At 40.2% G+C, this 24,801-nt stretch overlaps 1 protein-coding gene across 13 annotated transcripts in view; it reads left to right on the top strand.

Moving 5' to 3' along the window:
* Window positions 1–24,801, top strand: part of ART3 (ADP-ribosyltransferase 3 (inactive)) — a 139,001-nt gene that overhangs the window by 100,926 nt on the left and 13,274 nt on the right. For 10 of the 13 annotated variants that reach the window (XM_070458290.1, XM_070458294.1, XM_070458286.1 and 7 more), the window contains 2 exons: window positions 2,319–2,396; window positions 6,841–7,552. In XM_070458290.1, the coding sequence (XP_070314391.1) occupies window positions 2,328–2,396; window positions 6,841–7,552 (781 nt within the window). In that variant the 5' untranslated portion in view covers window positions 2,319–2,327. Of the gene's footprint in view, window positions 1–1,046; window positions 1,156–2,318; window positions 2,397–6,840; window positions 7,553–24,801 lie in introns of all 13 variants that reach the window. The other 3 variants (XM_070458292.1, XM_070458293.1, XM_020894650.2) reach the window with 2 other exon arrangements.

The raw sequence follows: 24,801 nt of genomic DNA, 5'->3' as shown, positions 1-24,801 counted from the left end.
GTATTGACCCAAAGAAAATGAAAACAGTTGAAAAGATTTCTGTACTTTCATGTTCTTGATAGCATTATTTACATGCTAGGAAAGATTGAAGGCAGGAGGAGAAGGGGACAACAGTGGACGAGATGGTTGGATGGTATCACCAACTCAATGGACGTGAGTTTGAGCATGCTCTGGGAAATGGTGAAGGACTGGTGTGCTGCAGTCCATGGGGTCTCAAAGAGCCGGACACGACTGAGTGAACAAGAAGATATGGAAGCAACCTAAGTGTCCATGAACAGTTAGGTGGATAAAGAAGATGTGGTACATATATAATGTAATATTACTCAGCCATAAAAAGAATGAAAAAATACCATTTGTAACAACGTGGATGGCTCTTGAGGGCATTATGCCAAGAAATAAGTCAGGGAGAGAAAAACAAATAACATACGGTCTTCAACATTGTATTTACTAGTCAATGTATTTGCCAGGTGTACTTGACTCAAATGAGAGCTATAGTCGCAGATGCCGCCAAATCCTTCCCTCCTTAGTGCACTCACTGGGCTTTGTACTTAAGATTCTTAACATGTATTCTGGATAAGTTTCATATCTTTTGCTAGTTTGAGTGCTTTTCAGATTTGTTTTCCTTGTGCATCCCAGCACCTGGCACAGTACCTAAAATACAGTAAGCCAGTTGAGTGAATGGTGATAGCCATCACCGTAGCCGGTGATTAACACAGGAAGTCCCCTGAGTTATGTGAACCATCTAGCGAGGTTAAAATCCTTGCTTTAGTTTGACATCTCAGAATCAAAGGGTCAAAAGGTTAGGAATGGGAAGTGTGATCACTCTCTGAGAAGCCCAGAACTGAGGGCTCAGACTGAACATGCTGTGTGGTTGGAGGGAAGTGCTGTGGCTTTACAAGCCTCTTGGAGATTTCATGTGTTAACGGTGGTGATTCCAAGGGATAGTGTGGGGACCAGATATAAATAGCAGAACACAAATGAGGTAATGTGCCACTGCCAAGCTACTGCTGGGGATGTTTATAAAAAGAAGAGCATTCCCGTTTCAGCTCTCAGCGTCAACAACCTCCTATCCTGAAGACACCCTCACCACAGCTGAGAGAGTGGGGAAACAGTGAGACCTAGCATCATTTAAAACTCCACAGGCAGAAAAGCCAGGTAAACATTTTGACTTATTTACATTCAGACTACGGAAGTGAAGATTTTTCAAGAAAATCCTCATTCAGAGCTTGCCTTGTGACAGTTAATCTGTCAAGTGTTATTTTCAAAATCTCTTTTCTAAAGGGACGATTAACACAGAAGTGGCATTTTTGTGCTATCTTTCAATATCTTTAATGAAAGAAACTGCTCGTGAATAAAGATGGCAATCTGGGGCCAAAGGGAAGACTATCTTCTTTCCCCTGTGCTGTTTATCCCCACTTTCAGGTGCCAGAATATGGTGATTGGTAGGATGAAAAAAAGATTTTAATTCAGTTCCAGTCATGTCAACTTTGTTTTAGGTATGTGGAAAAAAGCCGTAAAGCAGTCTTTAATTAATTGAATCAGTTAGTGATTCTGGGACGGCTTCAGCCCTTGATGGACTCTTACCTTCCTGTTTACCTGCTTCTGTCTCATGAATGTTGGGATGAATATTGGGCACACAGCCAGTAGAGTTATATAATCTTACCAGAGTTGCTTCCTGTTCACCTCCTTCTTATTCTCATTCCTGCTTTCAGCAAGTTATTCAGGATGCTCGTTTTATCCTTGGTTTCTCTTAAATGTGAATATTTGGGAGAAAGAGAACACCCCGGATAACCTTCCAGTTTTTACCACTACCTGTCTCCATCCTACCAAATGGGCGTCACTTGGTTTGCAGAGAGGATAAAGAATGGATGATGTGTGTAGATACTAACTCCTGGAGAATTCTTGGAGACTGGGAGCTAGGAGACCTATCTGTTTCTTTCCTTTTTTTATTAGTTTGTGATTTTCTGTGTATGATGAGGGGAGATAAGAGTGGGAGGAAGAATAATTGACTATCAGTGACTATTGGTGGGAGAGACAACATGTCTACAGGAGAATGGAAATTCACATACTTAATCCTGAGCAAATATCTGAAGTTTTCTGAGCTTTTGTTTCCTCATGTGTAGAATGAAGGTGTTAGATCACCAGACAAAATCTAATGACCCTTTCAGCCATTGGGGATTTATTCATAATCACTTCCTAACCATCATGATATCCACTCTTACCCAGAATGAAAAAATGTATATCCTGTGTGTCATCCCATTTTACTTCTCTAAACTTTTTTTTTAAGTCTACTAAATTGGAATTCCTTTTTAATTTAGAAGAGAAAAATGAAGACAGGACATTTTGAAATGGTCACCGTGCTGTTGGCACCTATGATTCTAATGGACATCCTCCAGGTAATGTTAGGAATGGGAAGCATGTGGTCACTGGAACGGGAACTCTTGGTATAAAGTTGCCTGAGGCATGTGTTTGGGTTGATGATAGAAATGAGGACAGATAGAATAGGTATAAGTTAGTTTTTTTAGATGTAGATCTTACCTTTTACACACTGATACATGTTAACTGTAGAAAATTAAAAATTAAAAGTAGACAAAGGGAGGAAAGTAAATCATCCACAGTTTTCCACCCAAAGGCAATGAGTCTTAATCTGTTGGTGTGTAGGCGTCTCACCTTTTTTCTATGTATTTATGTTTGTAATTTACAAGATAGATTCACACTACATATCATATTCTTTTTTTTTACCTTTTTAAGTTAATACTGTGCTATAGGTGTCTGTCCGTGGCATCGGATAGTTTAAAAACATGTATTTTTCTTCATATACGTTGACAATACAATGTCTACTTGTTTCCCATGTTTTATATAGTGGCTATTTTCTCACGTTCAGTATTCTTTTTATTCTGATAGAACTTTCATGCCTTTATTTTTTACAATTGAATCTTTAATCATTTTATAACATGTTTTTATGTAAAATATGAGCCAGGTATCTCATTTGATTTTTTTCCCCCACATTGTTAGCTCTCACATCACTACTGAGTATTTGTCCACTGATTTGAAGCGCGTTCTTTAAAATGTGTTAAATTCTTAAAAACTTCATCCATTTTGAGTTTAATATTCTGAAATATTGTTTATAGAATCACTGTATATTCTGTTACCTGTTTTGCAGTGTGACTTTTAAACTGAAGTGTAATTCCCATATAAAAAATACACCATTTTAAAGTGTATAGTTCAGTGATTGTCATATATTCTCTATGTTGTGCAACCATCATCACTTTATCTCATTATAGGGTTCCTGTCACCCCCAGAAGAAGCCCTGTAGCTGTTAGCAGTCAATTCAAGTTCCCTCTTCCCTGTGTCCCCTGAGATCCACTAATCTGCTTTGTCTGTATGAATTTTTAGATTCTGGACATTTCATCTGAATGGAATCATACAATATCTGGCCTTCTCTGTGGCTTCTTTTGGCGTAACATTTTCAAGCTTCATACACGTTGCAGTGTATATTAGTACTTTGTTCTTTTTTATATTTCATTGCATAGTTATGCCACATTTTATCAATTCACTAATTGTTGGGCATTTGGGTTGGCCCCACTTTTTGGTTCTTATGAATGGATTCGAGCATGCATGCTGAGTCATGTCCAACTCTTTGTGACTCCATAGACTGGAGTTCCCAGACTCCTCTGTCCATGGGATTTTCTAGGCAAGACTGCTGGAGTGAGTTGCCATTTCCTCATTCAGGACTTACTAATGAATAGTCCTGCCACAAACTTGCGTGCAGATTTTTGTTTGTGTGAACATATGTTTTCAGTTTGCTTTGGTTTATACCAGAAGTATATAATTGTTGGGTCATATGGTGGCTCAATGTTTAACATTGTGAGGAACTGCCAAATTGTTTTCCACATTTTATATTACACAGCAGTGTATGAGGATTCTGTTTGTCTATATCATTGCCTACATTTGCTATTTTCCCTTTTTTCCTTATTTTTATATCCATCCTAATGGATATGAGGTGGTATCTCACTGTGATTTTGATTTGCCTTTTTAATATTTTTCTGCAACATAATTTTGATATATTTATGAATGTTTCATAATTTAACTGATACCTTTTTAAATCACTTTTACATTTTTGTAATAAATTTTTGGTAATTAAGCTTCATCCATATAGCCTTGTTTCAGTGGATAACTCAGGAAGAAAATATAATTAGTGGGTTCACCTAGCTTTTGTACCTGTTCCTTAGTGTCCATTCAGTTTTCCCTGAATGGTGGTGGCATTTGTGGGCTTTTTCACTGCACAAGGTACTCACTGTTCAGAACACACAATCATCTGTGGCCTTGGGCCAGAAAGACTTGAGGTCTAAAATTAGACATGTGGAGACTGGCTAGAGGCACAGGGGAAAGACAGGAACATAGTGGATCAACTCTTGGATATGATGTGAGGAATGTGGGAGGTGTTTTCAGGGCGTGATGTCTTGTAATATGTTGAAGTCTTGAAGATAAATTGGACATTGGTGCCCAAGATGCACTCTGGTACATTCTGTGCTGTGGAGGAAAGTGCATTTCTTGGCTAGGAGATGGCAATGATTTGATCTAGTAAAGCTCAAATTCCCACTTAAAGAAACCGACCTATGGACCTAGAATTTCAGGGGTCTCAGTGACTTTCCCAACAGAATATTTCGTGGCTGGTAATCAGACAGGTTCTGATGCCAGTACAGTTCCTACTAGCACTACTTGTAAGATGGTGTTGTGAGTTTTATTCCAGACCTTTCATAAGTGTTGTTACAAGGACAAAGTTAAACTTTTTTTTTTAAGTGCTATATAAATGTCAGTGGTCTTTATCATCAGAAACACATTTTAGTTAAGAAATAGACTCTGGAGCCAGAGTGCCTGGGTTCAAATCTGAATTGCATACAAGTTAATCTCCCTGCCTTAGTTTCCTCATCTTTAAAAGAGGGACTAATAATAGTACCTACCTACCTATGGATGTGAAGTTGGACTATAAAGAAAGCTGAGTGCTGAAGAATTGATGCTTTTTTTTTTTTTGAATTGATGCTTTTGAACTGTGGTGTTGAAGAATACTCTTGAGAGTCGCTTGGACTGCAGGGAGAGCCAACCAGTCTATCCTAAAGGAAATCGGTCCTGAATCATTGGAAGGACTGATGCTGAAGCTGAAATTCCAATACTTTGGCCACCTAATGCGAAGAACTAACTCACTGATGCTGGGAAAGATTGAAGGCAGGAGGAGAAGGGGACAGCAGAGGATAAAATGGTTGGATGGGATCATTGACTTGATGGGCATGAGTTTGAGTAAGCTCCAGGAATTAGTGGTGGACAGGGAAGCTTGGCATGCTGCAGTCCATGGGTTCGCAAAGAATTGGACATGACTGAGTGACTGAACTGAACTGAACCTACCTCACAGGGTTACCACGAAGATTAAATGAGTTAGTATATATGAACACTTAGTGCTGCACACACAGAAAGCACTCTGGAGAAGTTTTTTAGGCCTTAGGAGTGCAGGACATGAGTGAGAAGGAGAAATCTAAGGAAGTTTCACAAATGAATGGAAGGTTTTTTATAAGGACTAGGTTGATGCTAGCTGTAGACAGTAGGGTTGTAAGTTTGGCCTTGCTCTTAGATTGTTTTGTTTGAGGATCTTTGAGTACCTCAAGTGAAATTATTAAGTAGGCAGTTGATATACAGAACTCAAATGGAGTTATTAATTATGCAGTTGATATATAGATCTTGCACTTACACAACAGGTCAGAGATATTCAGATGATCGTTGAAACTGTGGGTCTTACATCTGCCTAAGGGTAGACTTAAGATTTGGAAAAATAAATAGCCTTGAGAAACTGCGACCTTTAATGGCCAGTTGGAATATGCTGGATGTGCAAAGGCGTCTAAGAAGTGTTCCCTTAGTGAGAGCTGTTGAAGCTCAGAAATGTCAAGTCCCATAAGTAATTAGTACCTAGTTAGTAACAGAAATGGAATTTGAACCCAGATCTATCTGGCTTAGTCCTTTTCCAGTTGCATAGAACAGAAAGCCCAGATGAATAGGGAATTTACTGTTTCAAACAACTGAAGCAAAATACAGCTTTCAGGTAATGGTAGACTGGGACCTTAAGTAATGTTATCAGGACCTCATCTTTCTTCACCTGTAAGCTCTACAAACCTTTCTTTGTTGGCTCTATTTGCAGACAGGATTCTTCAAGGGACTAAAAGGATAACTATTGGCTTACCCAAGCCGTTATTATCCTTAGAGCTTATGGTTGAAGGAAAAGAAAGCCTTTTGTTTATCTGGGAGTGCTCTGGCTTTTAAGCCCACATCATTGCTTATCATAGGGGCTGAAGATGCAGAATTAGTCCTAGCCAAACATTACAGAAAAGGGATGGGTGTCCTCAAAGAAAAAGGGGTAATATTTGCCTTTATCTGTTTATCCATCTAGTAAAGTATTTCATACAAAGTATTTCAGATTCACTCAATAGTCTTGAGCGGTTGAGGAAATCTAGCTAAGAATATCGTTCAGAGGCAGGACTGCCACCCATTTCTTTTGTTTCACACTGATTTTCTTTCCTCTGTACTACAGGGTTCAGATGAATGACTTATCGGCATGGTCATGCTCATACTTCCCATTTACTCTTTCATATAAATACGTCACAGCTGGGAGAAGTTATCACTAACAGTGGAATATACTTTCTATATAAAAAGATATCAGAAGTTCATTGTGAGCAAGGAAGAGAGTCTTGGCAGGGTTTGAGAGGATGCAGGATTCTTTGCAGAAAATTGAGAGAAAATGGTATACACTAAATATTTTTATTTCAAGAGTACTAATTTCCTTTTCCTTTGCAGGTAAAAGCTGAAATGTTAGATATGGCAGATAATGCATTTGATGATGAATACCTGAAATGTGCTAACCGGATGGAAATCAAATATGTTCCTCAACTGTTCAAGGAGGAAAAAGCAAGCCTCCAGCTCTTAGAAGACGTATGGGGAAATGCAGAAGCCAAGTGGGAAGCTCAGAAGCCTCAGCTCTTTCTCCCTGTGAATTTCAAGGATAACTATGGTGTAGCCCTAATGGCCTATATTTCTGCAGCTCAAGAGCAGTCTTCCTTTTACCGTCTGTTCAATGAAGCTATGGAAATGGCTGGCCAGTCTCGAAAAGATTATGTCTATGGCTTCCAGTTCAAAGCTTTCCATTTTTACCTGACAAAAGCTCTGCAGTTGCTGAGAAGATCTTGTGAGAACAGTTACAAAAACGTGGTGTACAGCGTAAGGCTGAATAGTTCATTTACATTTGGAGGGCTGAACCAAGCCCGACTTGGCCATTTCACCTTGGCATATTCATCCAAACCTCAAGCTGCTGATGACCAGCATGTTCTGTTAACCATCAAAACATGTTTTGGAGTGGCCGTTGAAAAATTTCTTGATAAAGAAAGTGAAAGAATTGTTTTAATACCTCTGAATGAAGTTTTTCATGTGTCACAGGATGAGGCTAGCAATAACCTTATCCTTCAGAGCACAAACAGGACCTGCAGCCACTATGAGTGTGCGTTTCTAGGTGGTAAGTGTCTGTTCTGTCTCTGTGTGTGGGGAGGGGAGGAGGGAGTCTCTTAGGCCCAGGGAGAAGTCAGGAAGGAAAGTGGGAGGTTTTGAAGGGAGAAAAGTCATTGGTGGTCTCCTGTCTAGCTTTTTTCATACCATTAGTTTCTTTTTCCATAATTTAGTTTTATCAAAATCATACAGTATTATTTAAAATTAAAAAAATAAAATAGTAATGTAAGGTAATAGTTCTTAACCAGGAGCGGTTTTGTCTGGTAGGATCAGTTGACAGTAGTTGGAAACATTTTTAATTGTTATACCATCTCCCTGTGCTAGTACCATCTAGTGGGTATAGGCCAAAGAACACTGCCAAACTGTTCACAGACGGCCCCCATAATAAAGAAGTATCTGGTTCAGAACCCTTCGTATGAGGCTTACAGTGAAAAATAGCCCTACCCCTTTCTGGCACCAATTCCTACTCCTCAGTGGCATCCTTTTTGTTTTTTAACTATTTTTTAGATACTTACTGCATGTTCCTAAGTAAATAACATGCTTCGGCATGTTTTTCTTGATTTAAAAATGTTAGACATTATTTATTGACTTCCCAGTACTGATAGAGAGTAAGCATTTAGCTCTAATATACCCTACATTAGTTAGGAGTTCTTTATTGCATTCAGTTGTAACAGAAAACCTGCCTGGTGGCTCTCATTTAATCAAAAAACTACTGGTGGGCTGTCCAGAGTTGGTACAGGACCTCAGCTACATCATGAGTAACTCAGACTCTCTGTTTCCTGCCCACTAACTTTAGCATATTGAGTTTGTTGATTCGTGTTTTTAGTGTGACTTTTGGCAGGTATAGGCATCAATCCATGTCCAAGATGAAATGAAGGGAAAGGAGGATGGCAGCCAGATCTGCCTGTTTAACCAAGAGGGTAAAGCTTCCCCAGAAACTCCAGGTAGATTTCACCAGATTGTGTGTTATTGACCGGAACAGCTACTTGGTCATCTGCTGGCTCATTTGAAAAGACCTTGATGCTGGGAAAATTTGAGGGCAGGAGGAGAAGGGGACGACAGAGGATGAGATGGTTGGATGGCATCACCGACTCAATGGACATGAGTTTGGGTAAACTCTGGGAGTTGGTTATGGACAGGGAGGCCTGGTGTGCTGTGGTTCATGGGGTCTCAAAGAGTTGGACATGACTGACTGAACTGAACTACCAGAAAATCTTGCAAAGAGGGTAATTAGCTTTTACAGCCTCTATCATGTAAGGAGGCAGGGGAGAAGGTAATAAGAAATAGCTGTTAGGTCAGTAAATTAAAACTATCTGATAAACATCTCCGTCCTCAATATTTGTGCATTTTCCCTTCCCATTCTCCCAGTGTAGTAAAGACTGCTGCCTTTTCTTCTTAAGTTTTTCTTTTACTCCAGAGTTATTAGTTGTATGATTTTCTGTTTCCTTAGTTTTTTTATATGCCATCAGTAATTCACCCCCTGAACCGTTAGAAATGCACATCTTCTCTTAATACATTTAGGCTTATCAGATACTCTCCCCCGCCCCTCACCCTCCTTGTACTCCATCGTCCTGCTTTGTGAAAATATCCTGAAATCTCTCCTCACTGCTGTTCTGAGACTTTCTTTTGTTTCTTCCCTATGAGGAATCTCCTATATCTTGAATTTGTTCCTCTTTCTTGAATTACTCCTTACTTTGGAAGGGGTAGAGATTCTTCAGAAGCTTTCTGAGGAAAGAGACAGTGAGGCAAATTTTCTAAGACTTTGTACATCTGAAAAATCTACATTTAAAGACTTGAATAACAGTTTGTAGATTTGTATTTCTGTTTTGGGAATTATTTTTCTTGGAATTTCGGAGGTATTCCTCCACTATCTTTTACTTTCTGATGTTGTTAAAGAATGTGAAGCCATTCTCATCACTGAAACTTTGAGTGAGACCCGTTTTTTTCCTCTGGGAGGTTCTAGGATATTTTCTTATCCCCAGCATTCTGAAATTTTATGATACTGTACCTTGTTGTATATGAGTAAAGGGTTAGCAAAACCCTTTCTCCTTCGTCCTATGAAAATAGCCTCTTGTTGCTATTCTAGCACTGTTTCTCTGTAATCCACTACAGAGGGAATGACAAATCTGTAACAATGCAATGCTGCCTAGAGGTAAATGTAAGCCTTGATCGCTAGAGTGCATGAGCTGAGAGATTGTGAATGAAGAATAAACAACCGGAGGGAAGCCATGACCTTGGGCATTCCTGGATGTGGTGTGATGTACTTCTTGCTGAGTGCTGGAGTGTACTCATGGACTGACTGATGTATGAGATGTTGTCTTCTGTGTGTGGCATGAGGATCCTAAGCCGGAATGGGTCCTGTACCCACCTGTGTAATCTTGTTGTCTTCTACCGGAGATCTCGTTCTGGGGACTGAAGAACAACAGCCCTGGACTGCTGTGAGGACTTGTGTTGAAGGTTTATATCCCATGTCACTCCGAAGTAGTATGCTCTGTTCTCTGCCGACAAAACCAAGTACTGGTGAGGGGATGCCTTTGGGGTCTCATGAATGTGATTGTCTAGCTGAACCCAAAACCATGGCTGCTTGTCAAGCAGAGAAGGTACTGAAGTAGGGCCGTGAAAGTGGGATAGAAGTTTAGACCAAAACTCAAATGTGCCAGCACATTATGAGATAAAAAGAGAACAGACAGAGAAGTGCTGATGAGACATTATACCTGGAGGATGGAGTGGGGAGGGGAGCCAGTCCACTTTTGATTTAATGGCAGAAGCTGTGTAACCATTGAGATTCCTGGGGCACAAAAGGAAGACTTTAAGGAAGTCTTCATGCTTAGGGTCATATACATGCACCATTTGCACCTGCATGATCCAGAAAGTGAGTGCTTCCTTAAATTTTGCACTTTACATACCATTTTTGCCTCACTGTAGTCCTAATCCTAAGTTGGAAGTAAGACTAACTGTTCTCTGTGACGGACAGATGAAGGCTGGAGTGAGCAAATTTATGTTGCGAGGAAAAGTGCCCATTTATCATCCTTCCTGGTGTTTCAGCCGAGCTTTAACGATCACGCCAGGCTGTGTTCGGTCCTGAGTTTCCATTAGTTATCTCCAGACGGCAGCAGAGGGCACCAGCTGAGGCTCCAGTTTAGGGGTGGGCATGAAGCTGCTTAGCCGTGTCCGACTCCTCGCGACCCCACGGACTGCAGCCCGCCAGGCTCCTCTGTCCATGGGGTTCTCCATGCAGGAGTACTGGAGTGGGTGGCCACGCCCTCCTCCAGGGCATCTTCCCAATCCAAGGACAGAACCCAGGTCTCCCACACTGCAGGTGGGTTCTGGGCCACCAGGGAAGGTAAAGCAACACAATCAAACGCAGTGGCCTGCCTTTGTCAGAGCTCTCCAAACAGTATACACGTGAGCCTCCAAAAAGGTTTTCCCTTGTAGGCTGGTATGAAGATTAACCTGCTGCGCGGCCTCTGCCTAACTTTCTGGGCAGGCCCTCAGAAGTTTGCCCATTCTCCTCCCCTTTCCTCACACTGGGCTAGTAACACACCAGCCCATGTAGGTCTGAGTCCTGGCTCATTCTGGATCAACCCGACGGCTCCCCACCTGTCATCATCTTGTTTCATATACTGGTGATTTTAATCTAATCAGAATTATCTTTTTGCTGAGGTCATATGAAATATATGTTCATTTACTGAAATAAGAACAGATGCTATATGAATGTTCATCTGTCCACTGAGGTCAGAGCAAGTAACACCCACACAAGCATATCCTTGGTGCTTGGGAACTTGACTGAAGCAGAAATTAACATGATTGTGTGCAGCTTATAAAAAGCTGAAGACAGCCATCCAGTCAGCCCTATAGAGATCTTCATTGGGGAGGCTGTTAGACTTTTTAATTTGTAGTCCTCATCTTTACAAGTGATTTCCTTAGTGTAGTAGTTTTGTGTATAGAGCCAGAGCTGTAATAGAGATAATGACCACATACACTTGATTTCCTTTGTTGGTTTCCAGATGCTTTTCTTTAGATACAATCACTTAATATGAGCCTGTATGTGGTTAACATAAAGACTGGGCTTATGAGTTGTATTTACTGCATTTTTTTTCCATAGTGAGAGATTGTGTAGAAGTTTATTAGTCCAGTTCTGAGTGTCTTAATGACCTGATTATACAACTAGAACATTAGTATTGGCAGATTTCAGTCGGTACCCCAGTGGGTGTGCTCCCTACCAGGATCACCATTTGAAGTTCACCTTCTCACACAGAGCACCCAAGACAGTGAACAACTCATTAATCATCATCTTTGTCACTAACTGGTTTTCAGCTCTTTGTGACCCCACGGACTACAGCATGCTAGGCTTTTCTTTTCTCCATTATCTCCCAGGGTTTTCTGAAATTATGTCCATTGAATCATTGATGGTATCTAACCATCTCATCCTCTGTCACCCCTTCTCCTCCTGCCCTCAATCCTTCTCAGCATCAGGTGGCCGAAGTATTGGAGCTTCAGCTTCAGCATCAGTCCTTCCAATGAATATACAGGACTGATTTCCTTTAGGATGGACTTCTTGCAGTCCAAGGGACTCTCAAGAGTCAGTCTTCTCCATTACCACAATTCGAAAGCATCAATTCTTCGGCATTCAGCCTTCTTTGTGGTCCAACTCACATCCATACATGGCTACTGGAAAAACCATGGCTTTGACTGGATGGATGCTTACACACCATGGATCTTTGTAAGCAAAGTAATGTCTCTGCTTTTTTAATATGCTGTCTAGGTTTGTCATAGCTTTTCTTCCAAGGAGCAAGTGTCTTTTAATTTCATGGCTGCAGTCACCGTCTGCAGTGATTTTGGAGCCCAAGAAAATAAAATCTCACTGTTCCCACTTTTCCCCTTTCTATTTGCCATGAAGTGATGGGACTGGATACCATAATCTTAGTTTTTTTAATTTTGAGTTTCAAGTTAGCTTTTTTACTCCCCTCTTTGACCCTCACGAAGGGCTCTTTAGTTCTTCACTTTCTGCCATTAGAGTGGTATCTTCTGCGTATCTGAGGTTGTTGATATTTCTCCTGGCAGTGTTGATTCCAGCTTGTGATTCATCCAGCTTGTGCTTCATTCAGCCCAGCATTTCACATGATGTACTCTGCATATAAGTTAATTAAGAAGGTTGACAATATGCAGCCTTATTAACTTACTCCTTTCCCAGTTTTGACCCAGTCCATTGTTCCATATCTGGTTCTAACTGTTGTTTCTTGACCTGCATATAGGTTTCTCAGGAGGCAGGTAAGGTGGTCCAGTATTCCCATCTCTTTAAGAATTTTTCACAGTTTGCTGTGATCTAGTCAAAGGCTTTAGCGTAGTCAGTGAAGCAGAAGTAGATGTTTTTCTGGAATTTCCTTGTTTTCTCTGTGACCCAGTATATGTTGGCAATTTGATGTCTGGTTCTTCCGCCTTTTCTAAACCCAGCTTGTTTAAGGACTGGAAGTTCTTGGTTTAAGGACTATTGAATTCTAGCTTAAAGTATTTTGAGCATAACCTTGCTAGCATATGCAATGAACAAAATTGTATGGTAGTTTGAACATTCTTTGGCATTACCCTTTGGGATTGGAATGAAAACTGACCTTTTCCAGTCCTGTGGCCACTGCTTATTTTCCAAATTTGCTCACATTGAGCGCAGCACTGTAACAGCATCATCATTTAGGATTTGAAATAGTTCAGCTGGAATTCCATCACCTCCACTAGCTTTGTTCGTAGTAATGCTTCCTAAGACCCACTTGACTTCATACTCCAGGATGTCTGGCTCTAGGTGAGTGACCACACCATTACAGTTATCCAGGTCATTAAGATCTTTTTCTGTACAGCTGTCCTGTGTATTCTTGCCACTTCTTGATCTCTTCTGCTTCTGTTAGGTCCTTACCATTTCTGTCCTTTTATTGTGCCCATCCTTATGATGGATTAATGCAGCATTTCATTGGATTTGCCCAGTGTTGCAATAGGCTGTTTTGTTAGAGAACTGTGCTGTCTTTTCAGGTGTGATGTCTTACAGGGAAGGGGCGCGTGGAGTGTAGTTTGGATAAAGCAGTAGGTAGGACTTCGTGTTGTCTAATGCAGACGTTCTCAGAGTTTCTCGGTTCATGCTGTTCTTAGTGCTCTTAATTTTTCACAGCGTCTCTAATCTGAAATAAATACCTAAAAGGTCTATTTATTAAGTAAAATCAAATCAAACATCTCAGTATTTATGTCTTAACATCTTAGTAGATGTTTTACGTTATATATATATATAAATTTTAAGTGCTGTTATTTCATTCTTTACCATAGTGACTTGCTAATGTGATGTCTGTGCCTGTTGGACACTGCACAGCTTCTCAAACCTTGGTATCAGAGTAAATACTACCTTATTTCTTGATCGATTTTCACATGTATTTGCTTTTTATCACAATTGCTAAAAACCCAGCTTTGCAAATATATGATGCTATTGAACTGAATGTAATGTAATGTAACTTTGAAACTGTTCTACCTAAAGCTGATAGTTCATGCAGTTTCTGAGTGATATCAAATATGGCTCTGTTTGTCTTGAAATTTTTTAAATATCCTTTGGTGTCCCTGTAAATTTGCTAGAGCATTCAGGAACACTTCTACCACTGTTTGGGAACTGCAGGTCTAATGGATGGGCAGCCATTTATTTATGAAAATGGCTGAGGCTTTAGGAGCCAGGTTTGGCTGTTAAATTTCTATATGACAAGGCAACTTTTGGGAGTTTGTCCTACTTCATGGGAATGTGGTTCAAAGAGAACCCTTTGCACAATGAGATATTGGACTGGGGAGTCATGGCTTCTTTTTCTGTGAGATAGTCTATATTATTAGGCCCAGTAACAGGCTAGTAGCAGTAGCCCTGGCAAAGGGAAGAAGTCCTTGTGTCGAAAAGCCCAGTGACTTTACTCTTGTTGCCAGAAATTCCAGTCAGCTGTGAGTTTGGTCACAAACGTCTGTAATTGTTTGAGATCTGAAGGAGATGGAAACCCAAGGGAGGGTTTTATTTACTATTGTCTGAACTGCTTCTAAGGCTTCTTACTGTAGAGCTTCTTACTAAAATGTCAACTTACAAGGTTTCCAGTGAGGCAGGTAGGAATAGGCACTATTATTCATCTTCTGAGTTCTTTCACTGGGCCTTGGGTAGAGTCCTTACACAAGTAAACTGATCAGTACTTTGGTGAGTACTGGAAAGCCTAAAGATATCTGGGGTTCTCTATGCAGCTCCTTTCTCTTTAGTACTCTGTAAAAACCAGACTATCCTGGTATTTTCCTTTGTGCAAAAATGACTTCACAGTTAAAATACTGTTTTGAGTTTTCTATTTATTTTTGAGTTATTTTTTATAAGCTACATTTTCCTAGGAATTGTCCATTTGCCTTAGATTGCAAATTTATTGGCATAAAGCTAATCATTATAATCTCACGTCTATTTACACCTGTTGAATCTGTAGTTATATTCCCTTTTTCAGTCCCTATATATATTTGTGTCTTACCCTGTTTATTTCTGAATCAATCTCTTATCCATTTTTAACCCTGCTACTTTTTTATTCAAGTAAAGTTGATTTACATTATTGTGTTAGTTTCAAGTGTACAGAATGATTCAGTTTGATGTGTTTTTTCAGATTATTTTCCATTATAGGTTATACAGGACATTATGTATATAGCTCATGGTGTTTTACATGGTAAATCCTTATTGCTTAGACTTTACTTCACTTAGTATGATATTCTGTAGGTCCTTCTGTGTTGCAGTTTTTTGTCTTTTATTTCATTCCTTCTTGTGACTGAGTAATATTCCATTGTGTGTGTGTGTGTGTAGTGTATGTGTATGTATACACACACACCACCCCCCACACACACATCATCATCTTTATTTTTCCCCATTTATTTTTTTTAGTTGGAGGCTAATTACTTTACAATATTGTAGTGGTTTTTGTCATACATTGACATGAATCAGCCATGGATTTACATGTATTCCCTATCCCTATCCCCCCTCCCACCTCCCTCTCTACCCGATCCCTCTGGGTCTTCCCAGTGCACCAGGCCTGAGCACTTGTCTCATGCATCCAGCCTGGGCTGGTGATCTGTTTCCCCCTAGATAATATACATGTTTCAATGCTGTTCTCTCAAAACATCCAGTCAATTGGTGGTCACTTAAATTGTTTCCATGTCTTGGTCATTCTGTGTAGTGCTCCTGTGAACACTGGGGTGCATGTATTTTTCAAATTAGAATTTTATCCAGTTATATGCTCAGGAGTAGGATTGCTGGATCATATGGTATTTCAGTTTTTATTTTCTTCAGGAACTTCTATACTGTTTTCCGTAGTGGCTGTATCAATTTACATTATGTAAGAGAGTTTCCTTTTCTCCACATTTCTCTCCAGTATTTATTATTTGCAGACTTTTTGATAATAGCTGTTCTGACAGGTTGTGAGGTGATACCTCATTGTGGTTTTGATTTGCCTTTCTCTAATAATTATGATATTGAGCATCTTTTCATGTACCTGTTGGCTATATGAGTGTTGTCTTTGGAAAAATTTCTTTTGAAGCCTTCTTTCCATTTTTTTTTTCCCCTTGCTATTGAATTGCTTGGGCTTCCCTTGTGGCTCAGTTGGTAAAGAATCCGCCTGCAATGCGGGAGACCCCAGTTCAATCCCTGGGTTGGGACAATCCCCTGGAGAAGGGAAAGGCTACCCACTCCAGTATTCTGGCCTGGAGAATTCCAAAGTCCATGGGGTTGCAAAGAGTCGGACACGACTGAGCGACTTGCACATGAACATAAACATTGAGTTGTATGAGCTATTTGTATATTTTGGATATTAACTCCTTGTGAGTTGCTTTCTTCAGGTTGTCTTTTCATTTTGTTGATGGTTTCCTTTGCTATGGAAAAGCTTTTAACTTTGATTAGGTCCAATTTGTCTATTTTTGCCTTATTTCATTTGCCTTGGGAGACTGATCTAACAACATTTTGCTGCAATTTATGCCAAAGAATGTTTTGCTTATGTTCTTTTCTAGGAGTTGTATGGTTCAGTTCAGTTCAGTTGCTCAGTCATGTCTGACTCTGCGACCCCATGGACTGCAGCACACCAGGCTTCCAGGTCCATCAACAACTCTGGGAGCTTGCTCATACTTAGCTCCATCAAGTCGGGCAACCATCTCATTTTCTGTCATTCCCTTCTCCTCCTGCCTTCAGTCTTTCCCAGCATCAGGGTCTTTTCCAGTGAGTCAGTTCTCATCAGGTGGCCAAAGTACTGGAGCTTCAGCTTTAGCATCAGTCCTTCCAGTGAATTTTCAGGACTGATTTCCTTTAGGATGAACTGGTTGGATCTCCTTCTAGTCCAAGGGACTCTAGAGAGTCTTCTCTAACACCACAGTTCAAAAGCATGAGTTCTTCTGTACTAAGCTTTCTTTATAAGTCCAACTCTCACATCCATACATGACTACTGGAAAAACCATAGCCTTGACTAGACGGACCTTTGTTGACAAAGTAATGTCTCTGCTTTTTAATATGCTATCTAGGTTGGTCATAACTTTCCTTCTAAGGAGTAAGCGTCTTTTAATTTCATGGCTGCAATCACCATCTGCAGTGATTTTGGAGCCCAAAAACACTGTTGCCACTGTTTCCCCATCTATTTCCCATGAAGTGATAGGACCGAATGCCATGATCTTAGTTTCTTGAATGTTGAGTTTTAAGCCAACTTTTCGCTCTCCTCTCACTCATCACAAGGCTTTTTGATTCCTCTTCACTTTCTGTCATAAGGGTGATGTCATCTGCATATCTGAAGTTATTGATATTTCTCCCAGCAATCTTGATTCCAGCTTGTGCTTCATCCAGCCTGGTATTTCACATGATGTGCTCTGCATATAAATTAAGTAAGCAGGGTGACAATATACAGCCTTGAAGTACTCCTTTCCCAATTTGGAACCAGTCTGTTGTTCCATGTCCAATTCTAACTTGCTTCTTGACCTGCATACAGATTTCTCAGGAGGCAGGTAAGGTGGTCTGGTATTCCCATCTCTTTAAGAATTTTTCACCGTTTGTTGTGATCCACACAGTCAAAGGCTTTGGCGTAATCAATAAAGCAGAAGTAGGTCTTTTTTCTGGAACTCTCTCACTTTTTCGATGATCCAGCAAATGTTGACAATTTGATCTCTAGTTTCTCTGCCTTTTCTAAACCCAGCTTGAACACCTGGAAGTTCTCGGTTCACATACTGTTGAAGCCTGGCTTGGAGAATTTTGAGCATTGCTTTGCTAGCGTGTGAGATAAGGGCAATTGTGCGGTAGTTTGAACATTCTTTGCCATTGTCTTTCTTTGGGATTGGAATGAAAACTGACCTTTTCCAGTCCTGTGGCCACAGATGAGTTTTCGAAATTTGCTGGCATATTGAGTGCAGCACTTTCCCAGCATCATCATTTAGGATTTGAAATAGTTCAGCTGAAATTCCATCACCTCCACTAGCTTTGTTCGCAGTGATTCTTCCTAAGGCCCTCTTCACTTTGGACTCCATGATGTCTGGCTCTAGGTGAGTGATCACACCATCGTGGTTATCTGGGTCGTTAACATCTTTTTTGTATAGTTCTTCTGTGTATTCCCTGGTGGCTCGGATGGTAAAGTGTCTGGCTACAATGCAGGAAACCTGGGTTCAATCCCTGGGTCGGCAAGATCCCCTGAAGAAGGAAGTGGCAGCCCACTCCAGTATTTTTGCCTGGAAAATCCCATGGACAGAGGAGCCTTGTAGGCTACAGTCCATGGGACTGAGTCGGACACGACTGAGTGACTTCACTTTTCTGTGTAGCCTTGGCACCTTTTCATAATATGGTCTGTTTCTGTTAGGTCCATTCCATTTTGTCGTTTATTTGCCCATCTTTTCATGAAATGTTCCTTTGGTATCTCTGATTTTCTTGAACAGATCTCTAGTCTTACCTATTTCTGTTGTTTTTCTCTATTTCTTTGCATTGATCACTGAGGATCAATGATAGCTCAGTTGGTAAAGAATCTGCCTGCAATGCAGGAGACCCCAGTTCGATTCCTGGGTTGTGATGATCCTCTGGAAAAGGGATAGGCTACCCACTCCAGTATTCTTGGGCTTCCCTTGTGGCTTAGCTGGTAAAGAGTCCGCCTGCAGTGCAGGAGACCTGGGTTTGATCCCTGGGTGGTTGGGAAGATCCCCTGGCGAAGGGAAAGGCTACCCACTCCAGTATTCTGGCCTAGAAAATTCCATGGGCTGTCCATGCGGTTGCAAAGAGTTGGACAGAACTGAGCAGCTTTCACTTTCAGTTATATGGTATTATGTCTTATATTTAGTTCTTTATACCATTTGAGTTTATTTTTGTATATGGTGTGGGGGAGTGTTCTGATTTCATTGATTTTTGTGTAACTGTCCAGCTTTCCCAGTAGTACTTCTTGAAGAGACTTTCTCTATTATGTGTTCTTGCCTCCTTTATTGTAGGTTAATTGGCTGTAGGTGTGTTGCTTTATTTCTGGGCTGTCTATTCTGTTCCATTGACATAAGTTTTTGTGGCAATTCCATGCCCTTTGATTACTGTAGCTTTGCAGTATTGTCTGAAGTCTGGGAGTCATATGCCTCCAACTTTGTTCTTTTCTTCAGTATTACTTTGGCAGTTCTGGGTCTTTTATGGTTCCATATAAATTTTAGGATTATTAATTCTAGTATTGTTAATATGGATATTTTGAAAGGGTTTGCAAATCTATAGATTTAAATCTATAGATTGCTTTTGGTAGTGTGGCCATTTTAATAATAATCCCAGTCTAAGAGCATGGGACACCTTTCCATTTCTTTGAATCATCTTCAGTTTACTTGAAGAACATTATCAATTTCCTTCAGTATTTTATAGTTTTCAGTGTATAGCTCTTTCATGCTCATAGATAAAAGTTTATTCCTGGGTATTTTTTGGACATGGTTATAAACAGGATTGCTTTTTTACTTTCTGGTATTTTTGTTGTTAGTGTAAAGAAATGCAACAGATTTCTGTATATTAACCTTATATCCTGCTAACTTATTGAATTCATTTATTAGTTCTAATAGTTTTTGTGTGAAGTCTGTAGGACTCTCTGTATCGAGTATCATGTCATCTGCAAATAGTGACAGTTTTACCTCTTCCCTTCAAATTTGGATACCTTTTGTTTTTCTAATCTGATTCCTTTGCTAAAATTTCTAAGACTATATTAGATAGTAGTGGTGAGAGTTGGCATGCTTGTCTTATTCCTGAATGAGCAGGAAGGCTTTCAGCTTTTCACTGTTGAGTATGATGTTGGCTATGGGTTTATTGTAAATGGCTTTTATTGTGTTGAGCTATGTTCCTTCTGTGCCCACCTTGGTGAGAGTTTTTATCATGAATGGATATTGAATTTTTCAAATGCTCTTTCTATATCTGTTGAGATGGTCATGTGATTTTGTCTTTCCTTTGGTTAATGTGGAGTATCACATTGATTTACTTAGTGTTGAACCATTATCATTATATAGTTTTCGTCTTTGTCTTTCTTTATGGACTTTGTTTTAAAGTTTGTATTGCCTAATATGAATATTGCTACCCCTGCTTTATTACTGTTTTCATTTGAATGAAATACCCTTTTCCATCCCCTCACTTTCAATCTGTGTATCTCTTTTGCCCTAATGTGAGTCTCTTGTTAACAACGTACTATAGTTTTTTTTTTTTAAACTGCCATTTTGTTCTTTTGATTGGAGCATTTAGTCTATCAACATTTAAACTACTTATTAACAAGTATATGTTTATTGCCATTTTAAAACCTTGTTTTCCAGATGATTTTTTAATTCTTGCTTGTTCATTTCTTCTTTTTGTTGTTTGATGGTTTTCTTTTGTTTTATGCTTGAGTTGCTTTCGTTTTATTTTTGTGACTGTTGTATGATTTTGATTTGTGGTTACCTTGGTTTTCAAGTATATTAACCTGTAATTGTATCTACTTGCATTAGACTAGTAGTTATGTAAGTTCAGACACATTCTAAAAGATACACATTTTTTCCTGCCCTCCCTCATATTTTTTATTTTGATGACCTGTTTTACATCATAATGTTTATCTTTTTGCTATTAATTGTAGTTATAATCACTTTTACAAAAATTTTTGACTGTTTTTTAATCTGTGACCTGGCTTATTTAAGTGATCTTCAATTCTTTCATATATTTGCCTTTCCTATTGTGATTTTCCCTTTTCTTTAGATTCTTGATTTTTTTCTAGTTAGAGAGACCTTTCAATATTTCTTTTAGGTTAGGTTTGGTATTGCTGTTTTCTGGTTTTTGCTTGTCTAAGAAATTCTTTATCTCTTCTTCTAGTCTAAAGGACAAACTTGCTGGGTAGAGGTTGCATAAACCTCTACCTAGCAAGGGTTGGGTTGCATCCAACCCAGGTTGGATAACCTAGGTTGCAGACCTTTCGCTTTCATGACTTTGAATATATCTTGCCACTTCCTTCTGACTGCAAAGTTTCTGCAGAGAAATTAACTGATAGCCTTTTGGGGGTTCCTTTGTAACTGACTCTTTGTTTCTCTTTTGCTGCCTTTAGATTCCTCTCTTGAACTGCGTCCATTTTAATCACAGTATGTGGTAGTGTTGGTCTGTTTAGGTACATCTTATTTGGGACCCTCTGTGCTTTCTGTACCTAGATATCTGTTTCCTTTGTTAGGTTTGGTAAATTTTCAGCCATAATTTCTTCAATTTTTTTTTTTTTTTTTTTGGCTACACCGTGCAACTTGCGGGATCTTAGTTCCCTGACTAGTGATTGAACCCGGGCCCATGGCAGTGCAAGCGCTGAGTCTTAACCATTGGACCACCAGAGAATCCCCTGAAATACATTTTTAATACCCTTCTTCCTCTTCTTCTGGAACCCCTATTATGTGTAGATTAGCATACTTTTATCTTATCTCATAGACCTTCTTTAATGCTATCATTTTAAAAAATCTGTCTTTTGTTCTGATTGGATGATTTCCATTATACTATGTTGCAGATCACTTATTTGTTCTTCTGCATTATTTAGTCCGTATTCTTTGCTTCTAGTTTGATTTTTATCTTGGCAATTGAGTTGTTTAATTTTGATTGGATCCTCTTTATAGTTTCTAGTTCCTTGTTATAGCAATTCTGCATTTCTGTCAATAATCTTCATTCCTTTAGCATTTTTTTTTAACCTCCTTTTTGAACTCAGAGTCAGGTAGACTGGAGAGGTCTGTTTCATTGTTTGTTCTTTCAGAGGATTTCTCTTATTCTTTTAACTGGGAGTGGTTCCTGTGCTTTTTAAATTTAACTTACATTTACCTGTCTCTTTAACTTTAGGAGAAACAGTTGTCTTCTGTGGTCTTGAAGGAAGGGCTGGTTTTTATGTGGGAGCATCCTGAGTAGACTGTGGGTCCAGTAATTTTGGTATGAGGGCTTCTTTTGGCATGGCATCTTTCCTTCAAAGTGTGCTAACTGTTATCCCCTTGATAAGGGGTGACTGGTGTTGTGGTGACCACAGCCTGCACCGGATGTTGGGCGGGGCCTCCTTTTTGCTCCGGGGCTGTCACAGCCTGTCATGGGGTGGGATCTGCTCCCCATTAGAAATCCTAGGGTCAGTTCTATAAAGCTCCATTGCCCTTAAGTATGTGATCTGTCCCCAAGGAGGTGAACACTGAATCAGGTGAGGCCCATGTGGTCATAGTGAATCTGTCCAAGCAGGCCCCCACAGTTCTGCCCAGAAGTAGTCCAAGGTCTCATGCATTTCTTCCCTAGTGTTCAGCTGGTGCTGGAGGCTGGGGCATTGTGGCTGCAGGAAGTGAGGTGGTTGTGTTGCTACCTGGCATTGGAGCTGCCTCTGTGATAGGGTTCTCCCCAGGATCTCTCTACCCCAGATCCAGCTCTAAGTTGCTGTGTGACATGGGCAGAGCTGGAACACCCCTGCCAGGAAAGGAACAGCTGAGTACTCCTCCCAAGGGGACTGTCTGCCTTGCCTGCTACCCGCGGTGCCCACCGACAGAGTCCCCTGCTGGAGTCCAGCCCCTCCATGAATGCTGGCAGTGGGCTCTGGTTTGGCCCAGACCATCTGAATGCACAGTTCCAGAGAATAGCAAGGAGAGATAAGAATGCCTTCCTCAATGATCAATGCAAAGAAATAGAGGAAAATAATAGAATGGGAAAGACTATAGAGATCTCTTCAAGAAAATTAGAGACACAAAGGGAACATTTCACGCAAAGATGAGCACAATAAAGAACAGAAATAGTATGGACCTAACAGAAGCAGAAGAGATTAAGAAGAGGTGGCAAGAATCACACAGAAGAACTATGCAAAAAAGATCTTCATGTCCCAGATAACCACAATAGTGTGATCACTCACCTAGAGCCAGACATCCTGGAATGCGAAGTCAAGTGGGCCTTAGGAAGCATCACTGCGAACAAAGCTAGTGGAGGTGATAGAATTTCAGCTGAACTATTTCAAATCCTAAATGATGATGCTGGGAAAGTGCTGCACTCAATATGCCAGCAAATTTCGAAAACTCATCAGTGGCCACAGGACTGGAAAAGGTCAGTTTTCATTCCAGTCCCAAAGAAAGGCAATGACAAAAACCGTTCAAACTACCACAGAATTGCACTCATCTCACACGCTAGTAAAGTAATGCTCAAAATTCTCCAAGCCAGGCTTCAGCAATACGTGAACCGTGAACTTCCAGGTGTTCAGGCTGGGTTTAGAAAAGGCAGAGGAAACAGAGATCAAATTGTCAACATCCGCTGAATGAGTCATCAAAAAAGCAAGAGAGTTCCAGAAAAAACATCTACTTTTGCTTTATTGACTATGCCAAAGCATTTGACTGTGTGGATCACAACAAACTGTGGAAAATTCTTAAAGAGATGGGAATACTGGACCACCTTACCTGCCTCCTGAGAAATCTGTAGGCAAGTCAAGAAGCAACAGTTAGAACTGGACATGGAACAGCAGACTGGTTCCAAATTGGGAAAGAAGTAAATCAAGGCTGTATATTGTCCCCCTGCTTATTTAACTTATATGCAGGGTACATCATGCAAAATGCTGGGCTGGAATCAAGATTGCCGGGAGAAATATCATTGACCTCAGATATGCAGATGACACTACCTTTATGGCAGAAAGCGAAGAACAACTAAAGAGCCTCTGATGAAAGTGAAAGAGGAGAGTGAAAAAGTTGGCTTAAAACTCAGCATTCAGAAAACTAAGATCATGGCATCTGGTTCCATCACTTCATGGCAAATAGATGGGGAAACAGTGGAAATCGTGTCAGACTTTATTTTTTTTTGGCTCCAAAATCACTGCAGATGGTGATTGTAGCCATGAAATTAAAAGATACTTGCTCCTTGGAAGAAAAACTATGACCAACCTAGACAGCATATTAAAAAGCAGAGATATTGCCGACAAAGGTCCATCTAGTCAAAGCTATGGTTTTTCCACTGGCTATGTATGGATGTGAGAGTTGGACCATAAAGAAAGCTTAGCACTGAAGAATTGATGGTTTTGAATTGTGTTATTGGAGAAGACTCTTGAGAGTCCCTTGGACTGCAAGGAGATCAAACCAGTCAATCCTAAAGGAAATCAGTCCTGAACATTCATTGGAAGGACTGATGCTGAAGCTGAAGCCCCAGTACTTCAGCCACCTGATGCAAAGAACTGACTACTTGGAAAAGACCCTGATGCTGGAAGGGATTGGGGACAGGAGGAGAGGGGACGACAGAGGATGAGATGGCTAGATGGCGTCCCCGACACAATGGACATGAGTTTGAGTAAACTCTGGGAGTTGGTGATGAACAGGGGAGCCTGGCGTGCTGCAATCCATGGAGTTGCAAAGAGTCAGATATGACTGAGCAACTGAACTGAACTAACACCACAGGCCCTTCAGGCTGTCTCCCCCTGGCTTAAGAGAGTCCTCCCTCAGAATCAATCTGCCTGACTTCAGACTCTACTACAAAGCCACAGTCATCAAGACAGTATGGTACTGGCACAAAGACAGAAATATAGATCAATGGAACAGAATAGAAAGCCCAGAGATAAATCCATGAACCTGTGGTCACCTTATCTTCGACAAAGGAGGCAAGGATATACAATGGAAAAAAGATAACCTCTTTAACAAGTGGTGCTGGGAAAACTGGTCAACCACCTGTAAAAGAATGAAACTAGAACACTTTCTAACACCATACACAAAAATAAACTCAAAATGGATTAAAGATCTAAATGTAAGACCAGAAACTATCAAACTCCTAGAGGAGAACATAGG

Source organism: Odocoileus virginianus, chromosome 29, assembly GCF_023699985.2.
Source record: "Odocoileus virginianus isolate 20LAN1187 ecotype Illinois chromosome 29, Ovbor_1.2, whole genome shotgun sequence".
Classification (NCBI taxonomy): Eukaryota; Metazoa; Chordata; class Mammalia; order Artiodactyla; family Cervidae; genus Odocoileus; species Odocoileus virginianus.
This window is presented reverse-complemented; position numbering and strand designations above follow the sequence as displayed.